Raw genomic sequence first — 15,330 nt, 5'->3', positions numbered from 1 at the left:
GACACTCGCCTGAAAAGACAAACCCGCATTTAAGAAGCTAAAACACGTAGAAATCCGCGCGGTGAAGCGCAGTGCGACGCAGCCTCCATTGTTTTCACTCAACAGCTGATCGAGGACAACATGTACCGAGCGGGGGGGCGGGGCGTGGAGCTCCGGCTGACGGACGTCTCCTCGCTGCCAATCGGGGCGCAGAGCAGGCCCATTGCCACCGGAAGTACGTCACAGCACCGCGCGGGGGGGTTTATATAGCGACACACGGAAGTGAACGGGCGCCATTTCGCTGCGGTGGGAGCTCGGCGGGTGTGTTTTCTTTTTTCTCCGGGCGGAAAGTGTCAGCGGGCGCTGGGAGAATTGGAACCCCCGCGATCAACGCTCCGCCTTCAGCCGGATGGAAGCGGCCGTCAACCCGCCTCACGACAGGTAGACACCCGCGGGGGGTTTCCAGTACTCACGGGGCGGGGGGCGGAGGGTTTAAATCGGCTCCGCAGCGGCCATGGAGGCGGAGGAGCGTTAAATGTCATCCATCCCGTTAGCCTCCCAACGGCGGCGCTAGCTTGTCTCACAACCCAGTTAGCTAGCTTCCCATCGCGGCGCTGCTAATCCCGATTCGTTGCAAAATACCTTTTTATTTATTTGTTTGTTTATCGTTAAGCTTTATCTGTGGAACCGGACCGTGGATGACAGCTGCCCCCCCCCCCCCCCCCGGCTCCCTGTCATTCATTGCCCGTGTAATCCCGCTGCTCGTGAGGCTAACGCTAACCGCTGCTAAATATCCAGTCCGCTTTGATAATACACTTCATTTACCCCCATTTATTTAGGTTGCAGTCAAATCTATATATTTATATCGTGTTTTGGTTGAAATCTTGCGACGCCAGCTAGCCCTCCGCTAGCAGCGGCTACATGCTGAGTGCAATAACGACCCCGGATCATCGGATAACGGTGCTGGGATACGTCTCTGCTGCAGCACCGTGAAACCCCAGTTTGGTTATTTTATCTTTTGCATTAAGATAAATGATATAAAAATGTGTCCGTCATCCTTTTGCTGTCATTGTGAGGCCAGTGTTTACAAACAGGGAGGGCGGGGCGTCCCAGCCACGCGATCCTCTGCTGTTGAGCCGCGTGTGTTTTTATTTCTCCTCCATCGCTTCCTCTTTATTGAATATACGTTGTTTTTAGAATCTAATGTGGGCATACTGGTGTGTGTTAGTGGGAGCAGAAGTGGATTCAGTGTCATGGAAGTGTGTGTGTGTGTGTGCATCGGTTTGCCTATATGAAATCACAAAGCCTTAGAATACAGAAGGATTCACGTGTTTCCTAAGGATCATGCTTGGGCTCAGACTAATTGTCACATCTTGCATATTTTGAAGAGTTTATGATTCATCTGAAATGATCTAATTATCTGTAGAGGGCCACAGCAGCAGGTGTTTACAGGAATACTTGCATTTAAAGTGATTCTATAGCCAAAGGGAAACTTAACCTTACTCGTCCATGATGTTTGTACACAACATATCCAAAAATTTGTTATTTTCCCATCATGATTCATGAATCACACTTACAATCAGCTGGGCTCATGCACCTTCAGCCCCCCCCCCCTTTCTCTACAAAACAAATCACACTTTTGAGGTCCTTCCCTTGATTTCGTGAATCATTGCACTGCTAATTAATATGCTTACATTGTGGTGGAGATCTAAGTGATTTGATATAACCCATTTTATTCATAATACAATGTCTAATTCCTTCTTTTACAATATTACCTGATAAATGACAAAAGGCTACAATATGCGGTGCCCAAATAAGACTGGAATTGTATTGTGTTGTATTTACTACACAGCAGTGTCATGCTTTTCCTAACACAAACGCCCCTGAGCCTTTCTTTGTGTTGCTGGGATTCTGACTGATGGAGAAAATCAGCTCACAGGCTTTGCCGGGGTTTGTGTGTCAGTGGAGCAGGTTTGTGTGTGTCCTGATCTGGTGCATGTGCTCTGCTCAGAGGGGGTTCCTTTGACTATGTGGACTGAGAGACCTCTGTTAAGCCGTGTAGTAAATGCTCTTATGTCGTCTCATTGAATTAGAGGCTACACTGAAGATGGGGGGGACTTTTCTTTTAAGAGAATTTTGAGGTCTGCATCATCTTCCTATATTAAATTTGCTTAAGTCTTTATTTCCAATGCCAAGATTGTCCTTTTGCATTTCATCCATTCTTTCTCTCAAATGAGTAATCAATATACAAAAAATACCACAAAATATTAGCAGTTACATTAGTTTTTGTTAAATAGTGGCTGCACAATTCACTGTTTAGAATGAAACCAGCTGATTCAGCATGATTGTCAAGGAATGACAAAGCATTTAGTTAACATGATCTTATTATTTTCATTCTATGATCAGTGAAATGAGCAGTGAAACAACTATCAGTTTCTTAAAACCCTGTTGTCAAATGTTTTGTTTTGTTCAAGCAACAGTAAACCATTGATAATTTGGTATAATGCAAAAATAAATTCCCTGTGGAAATAACTTGAAACGATCAATTTGCTCAAAATGCTTTGTAAGTTAAATAATTTGTGCATTTATTAATAATTCTTGCAGCTTTAGAGTGCGACATATTCATGATGTGTTTCTGAGTGACAGTTTAAAAGTAAAGCTTTTTCCAATACTCGCATGAGAAAAAGCGGATAACATATTGCTCAGCTTTTGGTGGTTTATCACTCAGCCTCATTATAATTGACTGTTTGTTTTTTTTAACTGGTGAGAACCCATGGGATGATGGTTCCCATTGCTGTTTTAAAAGTAGCAGGCTGTTGATTGAATTTTAGTTTCCCTAGATAACGCTTAACTGACTGGGAGACGGAGCCATGGGTTCACTGGTCAAATGGGTGACATATATAAAGCATGTTTAGGTTGCGGATTATCCACGAGTTGATTCTAGTGAATGTCAGATCAGAATCAATGTGTTCATTCAATAATGGTAGAAAAATTGATTAAGCAGAGTCGACTGTGAAAATAGCAGGCATCGTTTTCTGTTCCTGAACTTTTCTATCCTCTGCTCCTTCTGTTTCCTTCTGTTTCACTAAACTTCAGCTCTCTAGTCGGGTTGTCCAGTGGCGGGATGGACCAGCACAGCAGCTCGGGCAAACGAATTCGCAAGCCCTCCCTGCTGTACGAGGACTTTGAGAGCCCCTCTCTGCCGCACACCATGCCCCAGGGCCCCCCAGCCCCGCTGCAGCCCCTGGTCAAGGATCCCAGCCGACAAGGCCGCATGACCAACCAGCTACAGTATCTCCAGAGGACCCTGATCAAGAGTCTGTGGAGGCACCACTTTGCCTGGCCTTTCCATGAGCCTGTGGATGCCTACAGGCTCAGCCTACCAGTGGGTTCACTTTCTACTTTCATTTGATGCATTTTATTCATGACTGTGCAAAGCGAATATCCCCAATTAGATCCTTTTGTAAATTTTGATTTTACAGTGTTTTTGTGAACCCATACATAAAAAAAAAACTTTGTGTCTCATTCTGTCTTTTTCAGGATTACCATAAAATTATTAAACAGCCCATGGACATGGGGACCATAAAAAAGCGCCTTGAGAACAGCTTCTACCGCTGTGCAAGTGAGTGCATACAGGACTTCAACACGATGTTCACCAACTGCTACATCTACAACAAGGTAGGTTAAATGGTAGAGAACAGAGCTCTGTCCATCCTGTTATTGCTTTCTTTTTCATTTCTCTCTCATGCTCTTCCTAATAACATTTCCCATGTTATACAAGGTGACTCTAGCCACAGCAGTGATAACACAGGGTTATATAAAGATCAAGGCATTCAGAGAAGCACCGGAAGCAGCTTTATTTACTTTCAAAATGTGTTAGCGGTTTCATTGTTTATTTTTTCTCAAGATACACATTTTCAAAGGTTTTCTTCCAAAACAGATTATATTTGAAGCACCTATATACCAAGGAATTAAAATGCATTACTTTTGTTATCATCAATGCTTTTTTGTGTTTTACTCATATGTTAATGAATTGTTTTTCTGATTAGCCGACAGACGACATTGTGCTGATGGCCCAGTCCCTAGAGAAGATCTTCCTCCAGAAAGTGGCCCAGATGCCCCAGGAGGAAGTGGAGCTCACACCGCCAACTCCTCGAAACAAAAACAACAGGGGAAAAGGTCGCAAGTCTAGTTGTGAGTTAATGACAAAGTCTTACAGAGTTGTTGTTGGATTGTTTTAACCACTGGAAATATTCAGTAGTTTTCTGTTTTGAATAAAATGCTTGCCCCAAGTTTCTTGGTGTTAATGTTATTCTTGATATCAATATGCAGCTAAGATTTTGATTTCAGCTCCTATTTTAAAAGTTGACTTTGTTTCTCAGCATCCAGGGCTCAGCAGGTGCCAGCAGTGTCACAGTCGGCCTACTCCCCTTCCTCCTCAGACACTGGGGAGTCCATGCTCGCTAGCTCTCCCCAGACTGTGCTGACCAAAAGCCTCCCCCCCGCCAACATCATGGGCCTGCCTCCTACACAGCCCACAACCAAGGTATTTAGAAAACACATAGTCAGTATCAAATGGTACAACACAAGCAAAACACTGATTCCTAATATAATGACATTTTCTAATATTTGGTGTATTCAGAGTTTAAGTTTCTAGAAAAGTTTAAAAAAGAGTAATGAGTTAAATAATTGTAGACACTTCCAACCTCTGTATTGTTTTCTGTAGAAGAAAGGTGTGAAAAGGAAGGCAGACACCACCACCCCCTCCAACATGGGCTTTACTGTGGGCCTTTCGGGTGTGGGCATGTCTGGAGCGCCCCACATGGTAGGTTTAGGGAAAGGAGGACACGGGGGCCAAGTACACGACACCTCCATGCACACCATCTCCATGGGGGGCATGGGCTTAGACACTCCACCTGGGATGGGCCTGGTCAGGAGCGCTGGAGGTCCTGTCCTCCTCCAGCCAATGATGGCCGGTGGTGGACGCAGGGTCGGCAGCGGACGCCCCATCAAACCCCCCAAGAAGGACTTGCCCGATTCGGTCCAGCCTCAGGCCTTGAAGAAGAGCAAACTGAGTCCTCAGCTGAGGTACTGCAGCGGGCTGCTGAAAGACATGCTGTCCAAGAAACACGCAGCGCTCGCCTGGCCTTTCTACACACCTGTGGACACCGCCGCCCTGGGACTTCACGACTATCACGACATCATCAAGTGCCCCATGGACCTCAGCTCCATCAAGGTGACGTCTCACTAATTTAAATTCTGTGAAATAGTAATACGCATTGAATATTACGTTGCTTTGGATAAAAATAACATTTCTTTAATGGCTCTAAATGTAACATCCTGAAAGTCAAAAATTTGCCTGCATGAATCACTAAAATTCATCTTCCCCATGTGTTATCAGAGGAAGATGGACTGTCGTGAATACAGGGAGGCTCAGCAGTTTGCTAGCGATGTCCGACTCATGTTCTCCAACTGCTACAAGTACAACCCACCTGACCACGATGTTGTAGGCATGGCTCGGAATCTGCAGGTGAGCTTCGCTTCCTCATTTGACTTTTAAAACATTCAGCGCGAGTCTTTGTATTTGAAGTTTCCTCCCATTTCTCATCTTTGATTTGGGCTCTTTCTTTCGTGCCCCAGGATGTTTTTGAGTTCTGTTTTGCCAAGATGCCCGACGAGCCACGCATGGACCATACAAACATGTCGATGAGTGGCAACCCAACATCCTCTTCGTCCTCTTCTTCCTCCTCTTCCTCGTCATCGTCCTCTGACTCTGAGAGTGAGCCCAGCAGCGAGAGTGAGGAGAGCGAGAGCAGCCCCAGCTCTGACAGTGAAGAGGAGCGAGCTCATCGCTTGGCTGAGTTGCAGGATCAGGTGTGCACACAAGTAAGGCCTCCAGTTGCTTTTTAGTTATTCAAGTGTTATTCAACACAATTCACAGTGAAACAAAATGTTTTTCACTGTGATAATTTTGTTGTTTTGAATCTTCCCTCAGCTCCGGGCCATGCACGAGCAGCTGGCCGCCCTCTCTCAAGGCCCCATGGTCAAGACCAAGAAGAAAAAAGAGAAGAAGGAGAAAAAGGAGAGGAAGAAAAAGAAGAAGCTGGAGAAGAAGAGTCGAGGCAACAGAAGCAGAGCGGGCTCTGAGGAATGGAAGATGCCTGGAAAAATCCTGAAGAGCAAGTCGGCCAGAGCAGGTGCCTCGCAGACCAAGAAAAGCCAGGGGAAGAAGAGTAACAAGAACAGCAAGTCAGTAGTAAAATGATTACCCACCTTATCAGTTATTGTTCAACTTTATCATATCTTCAAGTTGTTAGAGATATTTAGCACCGGCTGATAATATTTACCTTCGTCCTGATTTGATCTTATCTCGCAATTCTTTAGAACCGCAAAGAAGCCGTTAGAGCCGCCGGCGGCTCCTTCCATGCTGCCACACTACGACTCGGAGGAAGAGGAGGAGTTCGTGCCCATGTCGTACGACGAGAAGCGCCAGCTCAGCCTCGACATCAACAAGTTGCCGGGCGAGAAGCTGGGTCGCGTGGTCCACATCATCCAGTCCAGGGAGCCTTCCCTGAGGGACACCAACCCGGAGGAGATTGAGATCGACTTCGAAACACTGAAACCATCGACACTGAAAGAGCTGGAGCGCTACGTCATGACCTGTCTGAGGAAGAAGCCCCGCAAGTCTTACGGAGAGCCAGGTAGATGAAACGGGAAAAGCATATTGACTAAAACATGTCTTCTTTGTAACCTCCCACATATCTGATTGTATTCGGGGACAGCCACATGTGATCAAAATTACCTTTAGGCAGCACCAAGCTGAGGTTCATGATCTGGCAATACAAACACACCAAATCTGCAGATACTTAAGTGCCCCTGATTTTCACTGTGATTGCGTTGCAGCATCATTGAGACACAGCAGCAAGAAAAAAGGACAATTTTCACACCCTCGAGCAGCAACACATCTCCAAGCAGCTGATCCTTGTAAAGCACCACATGCTTTTCGATATGAAATTTACAAAACAGGGAAGGCCTGCCAAAAAAGAAGCGGCATGACGAGGCAATCGTATTATATCAAAGTTAGATTTCACCCTGACCGGACTGCTGAAGATATAAAGGTGTTACCATAGTATTGCACATAACCCACGGGGATATAATGACGTTTTCTCAGCTTGTTCATGCACTTCACTTTGGTTCTGCACCCACATCTTTTATTCATCTCTCCTCGGTGAACAAGAGCTAGTTTTCCTCCTGAGTAAACGCTGCTGTTTTGCTCTCGAGCAGCTTATCCCATGTGGAAAATTTAAATTGTGAACTTGCTGAGATAGTATGCACTGTGTTGCACTGAAGCGTAAAGCATTTAATCAATGACATGTCATGGAAGTCCTTATATTTGAGGCATGTCAGGAGGTTTTCCAAATTAATGACATCCATTTTCTTGAGGTTTATTTCCTCCTGTTAACCATTAACTGTAATTTGATAATGTCAACCTGACAAACGGTCATATCTTTACTTACCTTACCTGATTCAAAACGTTAAAGTCAGCTGTTTACGAAGCTGCAGGATGATGGTGCAGCTTGTACTTCAGCTCTGGGATGATGTGATGAGCTGAAATGATCAGTCTATCACAGGAAACAGGTTGGCATCTATTTTGATCATTTATTTATTAATCTTCATTTTTCGAGGATATTGTGTAATTGTCTTTGTCACAGCGTCGTGGAAGTTTTGCCCTTGCATCATTTTCTAGTCTCAAATTAATTAAATACCTGAACTGAAGACGAAAGAATCAAGTAGTGTCTCCCATTGTTTACCTACACTGGGGTGTTCCGCAACCGTTTGAAGGTAGCGGTAAACTTCAATATTCAGAGGTTTCTAACTTTGTTTTGTGCCGTTGTAGATCTCTGTGGAACGTTGTTTCCCTTTCAGTCACTGTGTCCGTCTCTTCCTCCGTTTCTCTGTCATGTGTCACTGGACCATTAAAAGTGATGTAATTCTTGGAGAAACACTGGAAGCAATTTGAAAACACACCTTGGGCCTTTTGTTATGGGCACATCTCATATTTCTGTCATGTTTACAGACCAAACACTTTCTCCCTTTACACACCACTCCCCCTCTTAGCACATCTTCAGTAGCAGTAATTGCAGCTGTATTGTCTATGTGGATGTCAGGTGTAACAGCCTTGTCCTTGTTCACCTGCAGCGGGCAAAGGCAGTATTGGCAAATCTAAAGAGGAGCTGACTCTGGAGAAGAGGAGGGAGCTGGAGAAGAGGCTGCAGGACGTCAGCGGTCAACTCAACTCTGTCAAGAAACCTACGAAAGCTAAAGGTGAGCTCGTGCATCTTCCCTTTCTGAATGTGTGTCTTCTGAACCTTTTACATGTGCAGAAATGGTTCTTTTCATCTGTACCTGGTGCAGCTGTAGAATCCGATTCTCCCGATCTAACCCACTCCTCCTTCCCTCAGCGGAGAAGCCCAGTGCTGTCGAGACCAACGCGCAGCCCGCGCGCCTCAGCGGCAGCAGCTCCAGCTCCGACTCCTCTTCCTCTTCCTCCTCATCGTCGTCCTCCGACACCAGCGATTCAGACTCTGGCTGAGATCCTAGGCAGCGGCTAGAAGTGGGATAAAAAAACAAAACACTAATAACTCAGGGACTTGGGCTGGCCCAGGACACAACACACCCTGAAACCGTAGTGGGCTGAGATATTAGACACCATGGCAACAAAAAACCTAAAATGTTTTGAATGTGGGACTGAGGGATGTGAAACAATGTCTCTGTGGATCAATACAGAACCCAAACACTAAATGCCTTGTTTCCCCTCTCCTCCCCTTTGTAAATACTTGTACAAATTTATGTTTCTTTTATAAAGAAGAATTTTATGGTGATCCCCCAAAGAGGGAAGCGGAGTAGTAAAAAAAAAAAAAAGACCCCAAAATCTGCTTTGGTTGGCCTTCGGTGGTGAGGGACTGGAAGAGTCGTTATTTATTTGTTTTCTTCACCTACATTTCCTCAGATGTTACTGGAATTTGAACCAGCAACTGTTTTGGTCACGAGCCTAGCTTTTCTAACATCTTGGCCTTCTGGCACACTTAATCTTTAGACCAACCCCCTTAGACTCGGCCTTAATGATCCAGATTGTGAATAACTGTGTGATTATTCGGGAAAAATAACTTGTTGTGAAGGAGACTCCTCCGCATGTCCGCAGGTCTGTTGAGCCGTAAATGAAACCCATGTTTTCTGCCATATTCCGGTCAAAAGTGAAACTTGGTTACAGCTCGAGTTGTGTTTACAGCCATAAATCTCCCTCATACGACATCGAGCTTCATGCAACACTTTTTCTTTCACAGCTTGTAGTTCTCGTTCTTGTTTTAAAAACAAGGTGGATTTATAATACAGTATAGATATATGGTAAAATACTGTAATTTCAAGGTTTGCAATTGAGTTTCCTTATTTATTTTGTCTCAATCTACGTGGATGCACTGTTCCTCCAAAGTCCCAAACAAGCGTTTTCAGACTTGAGCGTGACCCTGAATGAATTACTGTCTGTCTTCAGTATTTTGAAAGCAGCTCAGCTTTGGTGTTGTTCTCAACATTTGTCCTTCACATCGAACGGGAACAACACAGGCTGCTGAATGTCATCAGGTCCCAGAGCAGGTTTCTAATCCCCACACGAGTGAAGGGTTGAAGACATCTGTCGCACTTGGGTCAAAGGATTCTGAAAACCAATCGTTGGGCTGCTCACCACTTTCTGGAAACAATGGGAATTGACTGAATAAACTGAAGATGAACGCCGCCACACGTTTCCTATAGAGAGACGGGAGAGTCCTCACAGTCCAATACGTAGTTAAAGCTGTTGTTGAATGTTCAGCGAATGAAAATATGCTTGTATATATTTAAACTATTTGCTATTGCACAAACTATTGTATTTCTGCTGTTTATTTTTTGAGTTACCTGTTTTTTAACATGCTGTCATTTCTCATTCCTGTCTTGGTTGTTCTCCCAGAATCATACCTTCATTTGACAACTGTGTTTATTAAAATATTCACTTCTGTAGAAGAGTTTGAATTTGGTCTGAAGGTTTCATTCTATTGACTGACTAGTTTTTCCATTCAGGGTGAAACTGTTTTGTTCTTCGTCCGATAGGATCACACAAAAACTACTGGACGGATTATCACGAAACCTGGTGGAATTAGATTTGGATTAGAGGGCAGATCCCTCCTTTAACATTGTGAGTTGCTGGTTCTTTTGATATTTTCATCCTTTTCCCAGTGAATAATTCATGGATCTTGATGAAAATCATCTGTTGGGATCTACAGAGTAAGATTCTAGTTGAGGCTGTATTTTACAACTTGGCTTGTGTTGCTGAACTTCAGTTCTTATTGATCAACATAATTGACTCAGTTTTTATATTTAATATTGAGCTGGAATTATTGGAGAATTAATTGATTAGTGGATCTGAAGAACCTAAAGAAAAATCACAGTTTGTCTATAATATCATTTTTAACCAATTTAGTTTTATCTGTATTCCTTTGCTATATAACAGTGTGAATAGCAGATAGGGTTGCAAAGGGGTGGACAATTTCCGGAAACTTTCCATGGGAATATTAAGATCGGGAATTTGGGGAATTCTAAAAAAAATACGCAAACTAAACGCTGAGCAATAAAAACATCATTCAATACTCTATTTTAAAGATGTATGGAATGCAGCACATGCTGCATGTTAAATTTCAATCCTGCACTGTGCATTTCTCCATCACATGCACAGATAATTCCCAGAATCCTGCATACTACAGCAGGGCTATTGAGGCCTGATGTATTGATCAGGACTAGTCAGGTAAGTTTCAATGATATTACTGGGGGAAATATATTAACATGCTGATTGAGGATTGTTCATCTGTTCATCTACCCTATTTCTATTCATTTATCCATCAATTGTAAAATATTTTCAAAGACAATTCCAATTGTTGGGCCAACTATTTATATCTCTAGCATTGCATTAGTGTTTTTTTACAAGCTTTATCTCATCTTATTCTAAAGAACAATGCCACGTGCACTATCTCCTGTATGGTGACATTTCACCCCAATGTAGAAGGAAAGGCTGTGTACATTTGCAAATACTGTGCAAAGACTTATGTTAAGAATGACACAAAGATGCAGAAGCATATAGTTAAGTGCCCAAAGTTTCCTCAGGGCTCAAATCCGCCTATGACAAAACAAAATGTTTATATTTATGTCTGTATATGACAAGGTAAACACAGTTAGTATAAATACTCACACAATTTCCAGTATATTCCCGTATATTCCCGTTAATTCCCATGGAAAGTTTACAACTTTGAATATTCCCAGAATTTTGCAACCATAATAGCAGAACTGTAAACAACCAAATTGCATCCACTTCAGTCAGGGACTCCTTCTGTGATTATCCTCTTTGCTCTATAGGTGGCAGCAGTGAGTCGTGTTAGAATCTCAGCAACACGATCCTCTGCAGTGTTTTCGAGGTTGTCATTGAATCACAGGCCTTGATTGGCTTGTGTTGCAAAGGAAGTACCATCAGAATGTGAGATGTCAGGGAGGAACGAGACACCTGCAACATGGAGCGGAGCCTGATCCTGCTGCTGGTGATCTGTTCTATGGGGTGCCGTTTGTAAAGCAGCTCACGCTGAAAATAACAGCAACATTTTTGTCACATTTAGCTTCAAACCATGTTTAAAAAACTGGTGTGAATTTTTTGAGAGTCACTTTTTTGCACATTTTCAACAATATTTGTCAACTTAGAGATATTTTAAATATTTAAATCCAAATGTTAAATGTTACACTTAAATGTTAAATGTTAAATCTAAATGCTAAATATAAATCTAAATGTTAAATTTAAATCTAAATCTAAATGAGAAATCGTAATGTTTAATCTAAATCTAAATGTTAAATCTAAATGTTAAATCTAAATCTAAATGTTAAATTTAAATTTAAATCTAAATTTTAAATCTAAATGTTAAATTATTAGAAAACTCTACATAGAAAAAAAAACTAAACGTTTGTGCTGATAATAATGATCATAAAAAAGATAAGTGATTTACAAAGATGTTACTTATTCCGAGAAATGATGATAACCAGTCAAATTAGTAGAAAACTCTACATAGAAACAATTAAATTCACGGAGATTAGTTGTGAAATATATAAAAACTAATGTGACCAAGATGTCTCGACTCTGCTGTGTTTCCTGCTCTCGTCTCCAGCTGGAGCAACGAAATGGGAGGAGTACGGCCAGAATTGTGACGACGGGTCTCCACGTGTCCGTGGAGAACAAGCCACATGTGAATGAGCACTTCATGGGCTTCCTTGAAGCTAAAGCTTCCACAGGACAAGAGCTATCGGCTCTCATCTTGAAGAGGCTGGAAGAACTGAACATACCTTTTGATGACTGCAGAGGGCAGTCATATGATAATGGTGCAAATATGAAGGTTAAAAGGAAACGTGTACAGGCCAGATTACTTGCAATCAACCCGAGATTATTTGTGCCATGTGCAGCTCACACATTAAACCTGGTGGTGGCAGATGCTGCACGAAGCTCACGAGAGGCGAATGGTTATTTTGGCTATTTACATTAGATGTTCACTCTGTTTTCAGCATCCACCCAGAGATGGTCCATCTTAAAAAACCATGTTGAAATTACTCTGAAGTCATGGTCAGAGACTAGGGGGGAGAGCCGTGTTAATAGTGTGGAGGCACTAAGGTATCAGGCCCCACAAGTGAGAGAAGCTCTGCTGGAGGTCAAAGCGAAGGCAACAGATCCTGCAGTAAGAATTGAGGCCCAGGCGTTAGCCGAGGAAATTGGATCCTTTCACTTTACCATCAGCTCAGTTGTCTGGTACGATATTTTCAGTAGCATTGCAAGAGTGAGTAATCTGATGCAGTCTACCTCTATGCAACTGGATGTCGTATTGGATTTGTTTGGAAAGGCAAAAACTTTTTTACAAAATTACAGACTCACCGGCTTTGCTTCAGCTCAGGTTTCGGCAGGAGAGATGTGTGAGAACATGAATGTGGATGCAGTCCTGAGAGAGAAGAGGCTATGGTCCAAATGCAGACAATTCACATATGAATGTCTGGATGAGCCTATAAGTGATGCACTGAGGAGGATGGAGGCTACATTTTTTAATGTTGTGGTGGATGTTGCCATAGGGTCTCTGCAGGAGAGGTTCAAGACCTTAGGCGAGGTTGAGGAGGTGTTTGGTGCTTGTGAACTTCTCCAATATGACAAAGGCAGAGATGGAGCACTGTCTCTACTGAGCAGCACTTTAAGTTATGGTGGACAGTCAGACATAGATGGAAAACAACTCACTCACGATTGGTCGAACACGTGTTTCATCGGACTCGGCTTCTTCCCCCGACTGCTCCTGCTCAGACTCTGGCTCCAGATGACGTCATCAGTGTAAGATGGCTGCATTCCTATCCTGGATACTTTCTCTGAGGGAAGACTTTTTCACCCTCCCCCAAACCTACCATCAACCAACATGACAGCCATGGAGATCTTGGATTTTTTGCACAAGAAGCGACTGCAAGAGATCTACCCAAACATGTGGGTGGCACTCAGGATATCTGTGACGATCCCTGTGACTGTGGCAGCTGCAGAGAGGAGTTTTTCAAAGCTTAAACTGATCAAGACATAATTGAGGTCTACCATGGCCCAAGAGCGTCACAGTGGACTATCAGTGATAAGCATAAACCATGATGTGTCACAGAAAGTCTCACTTGCCACAAAGAAGTCAAGGCCCGTTCAGTTTTGAAGTTTTGCAGTTTTTGCCTATTTGCATTTTGTTGTGTCCTTAACATTTCTCAAAAGTTTCTTGAAAATGTAAATTTTTGAAGTATTGGCTATTGTTATTACTGTTATTTGTTATATATTTTTATATATCGTTTTATATATATATATACATATTTGTTTGTTTAACAAACATTTATTGCACTAAATTTCCAAAGGTTCAAAAGGTTCTTGAGTAGCATTTCCTTAAGTATTTATATTTCTGTATAATAACTGTCATTTGTTATCTGTGATTGGTTTTAACTTATAATTTATTTTATTGTTATTCACAGAGTTAAAGTGTTGTCATTAAAGTTTTACAAGATAAAAAGTGTTTAATTATTAGAAATGGGGGGTCTTTAACAAGTTTGGCTGTGTGTGTGTGGGGGGGGCGCCAATCTGAAACATTGCCAAGGCCGGCCCTGTACCTGCAAGTACAACCTCCCACGTGCTGCAAAGAGAGAGAACTTTCCCACAGTGGCCGTAGGTGAGAGGAACGTTGCTGCTTATTGGACTGTGTTTAGTTTTTACTGATATTATGGAATCTTTGAGCCTCAGAGTTATTCACTTTTAAAACTAAGTTTAATTTAAAAAGTAGGAACAAACAATCACACTGATCTTTTTATTTTAGTTCGTTAAATTTTTTGGGGGGAGAGAGAGAGAGAGAGAGAGAGAGAGAGAGAGAGAGAGAGAGAAAGAGAAAGAAATCCAGTAGGTGGTTCTCTCACTAACACTGCATACAGACTAATAGGTCTCTTCAGGTCAGGGCTTTGAGCATGTTGGGTGCAATTGGACAATTGGCAACTTGACCCAGAAACACCAAAGTCAAACTTTTAGCAGCAGTTTGGATGGTGTCTGGTGTCGGAGGCCTCAGTTCAGCTCGAGCACAGACACAACATCTGCTCTCTGGACGATTGCTCACACCTCATTTTCACAATATAGGTGGCGCTATAACGATGAGCCAATATTGAAGTTGAGTGCAATTGGACATGTAAGATTTTTTTAAATATTTTTTGGCTCCAGTACGTTTTGAACTCACTGTTCCAAGCACGTTGTTCTAAATCAATGACAGTTGTTTATTTAAAGAGTTCAAAAGTCCCCCTCTGAAAGGCAAAGAAAAAATCAATATCAAAGTTCTGCCAACACCTGGACTTGAATTCCCCACATCCCAGTCACTGTCCCAAAGCTGTACTTACTGATCCATCATGTTGTTGCTCTAAATCATTGACAGTTTTATCTGTAAAACTTCCATGAACATCCAGGTATTTTTTTTATTGGTGAGAGTTAAGAAATGGGGCCGTGGGAGCGGTTTTGGACTTTTTGTTATGCTCACAAATAATCGCATAACAAATAATTTCTGATACGTTTTTATTTACTTAACTTTATTACTTTATTTGTGTTTTTTTTTTTTGGTGAAAAACGTATTCAACATGACGCTCAGCACCTTGTACGACTCCCGGATCGGGAAGTACGTGGGCTTTGGAGAATTTGGAATGAAAAAAGCAAAACATTACAACACTCAGGAACGGAAAATGGCCTTGATGAAGAGTTCAAGT

At 42.6% G+C, this 15,330-nt stretch overlaps 1 protein-coding gene across 2 annotated transcripts; it reads left to right on the top strand.

The window, feature by feature from the left end:
* The first annotated feature begins 287 nt into the window (after positions 1-287).
* brd2b (bromodomain containing 2b) lies at positions 288-10,041 on the top strand. Of its 2 annotated transcripts, none has more exons than XM_053433008.1 (12): positions 288-420; positions 3,076-3,364; positions 3,520-3,657; positions 4,029-4,173; positions 4,362-4,525; positions 4,706-5,215; positions 5,381-5,509; positions 5,620-5,853; positions 5,975-6,228; positions 6,364-6,680; positions 8,179-8,304; positions 8,442-10,041. In XM_053433008.1, exons 1-12 carry the CDS (start codon positions 389-391, stop codon positions 8,570-8,572), a joined length of 2,469 nt encoding a protein of 822 aa, XP_053288983.1. In that variant the 5' UTR covers positions 288-388; the 3' UTR covers positions 8,573-10,041. The 2 variants fall into 2 exon arrangements, with proteins under 2 accessions (XP_053288983.1, XP_053288982.1); XM_053433007.1 differs by having other exon boundaries at positions 5,620-5,865.
* Positions 10,042-15,330: the final 5,289 nt, after the last annotated feature.

Source organism: Pleuronectes platessa, chromosome 10 (assembly GCF_947347685.1).
Source record: "Pleuronectes platessa chromosome 10, fPlePla1.1, whole genome shotgun sequence".
NCBI lineage: Eukaryota > Metazoa > Chordata > Actinopteri > Pleuronectiformes > Pleuronectidae > Pleuronectes > Pleuronectes platessa.
This window is presented reverse-complemented; position numbering and strand designations above follow the sequence as displayed.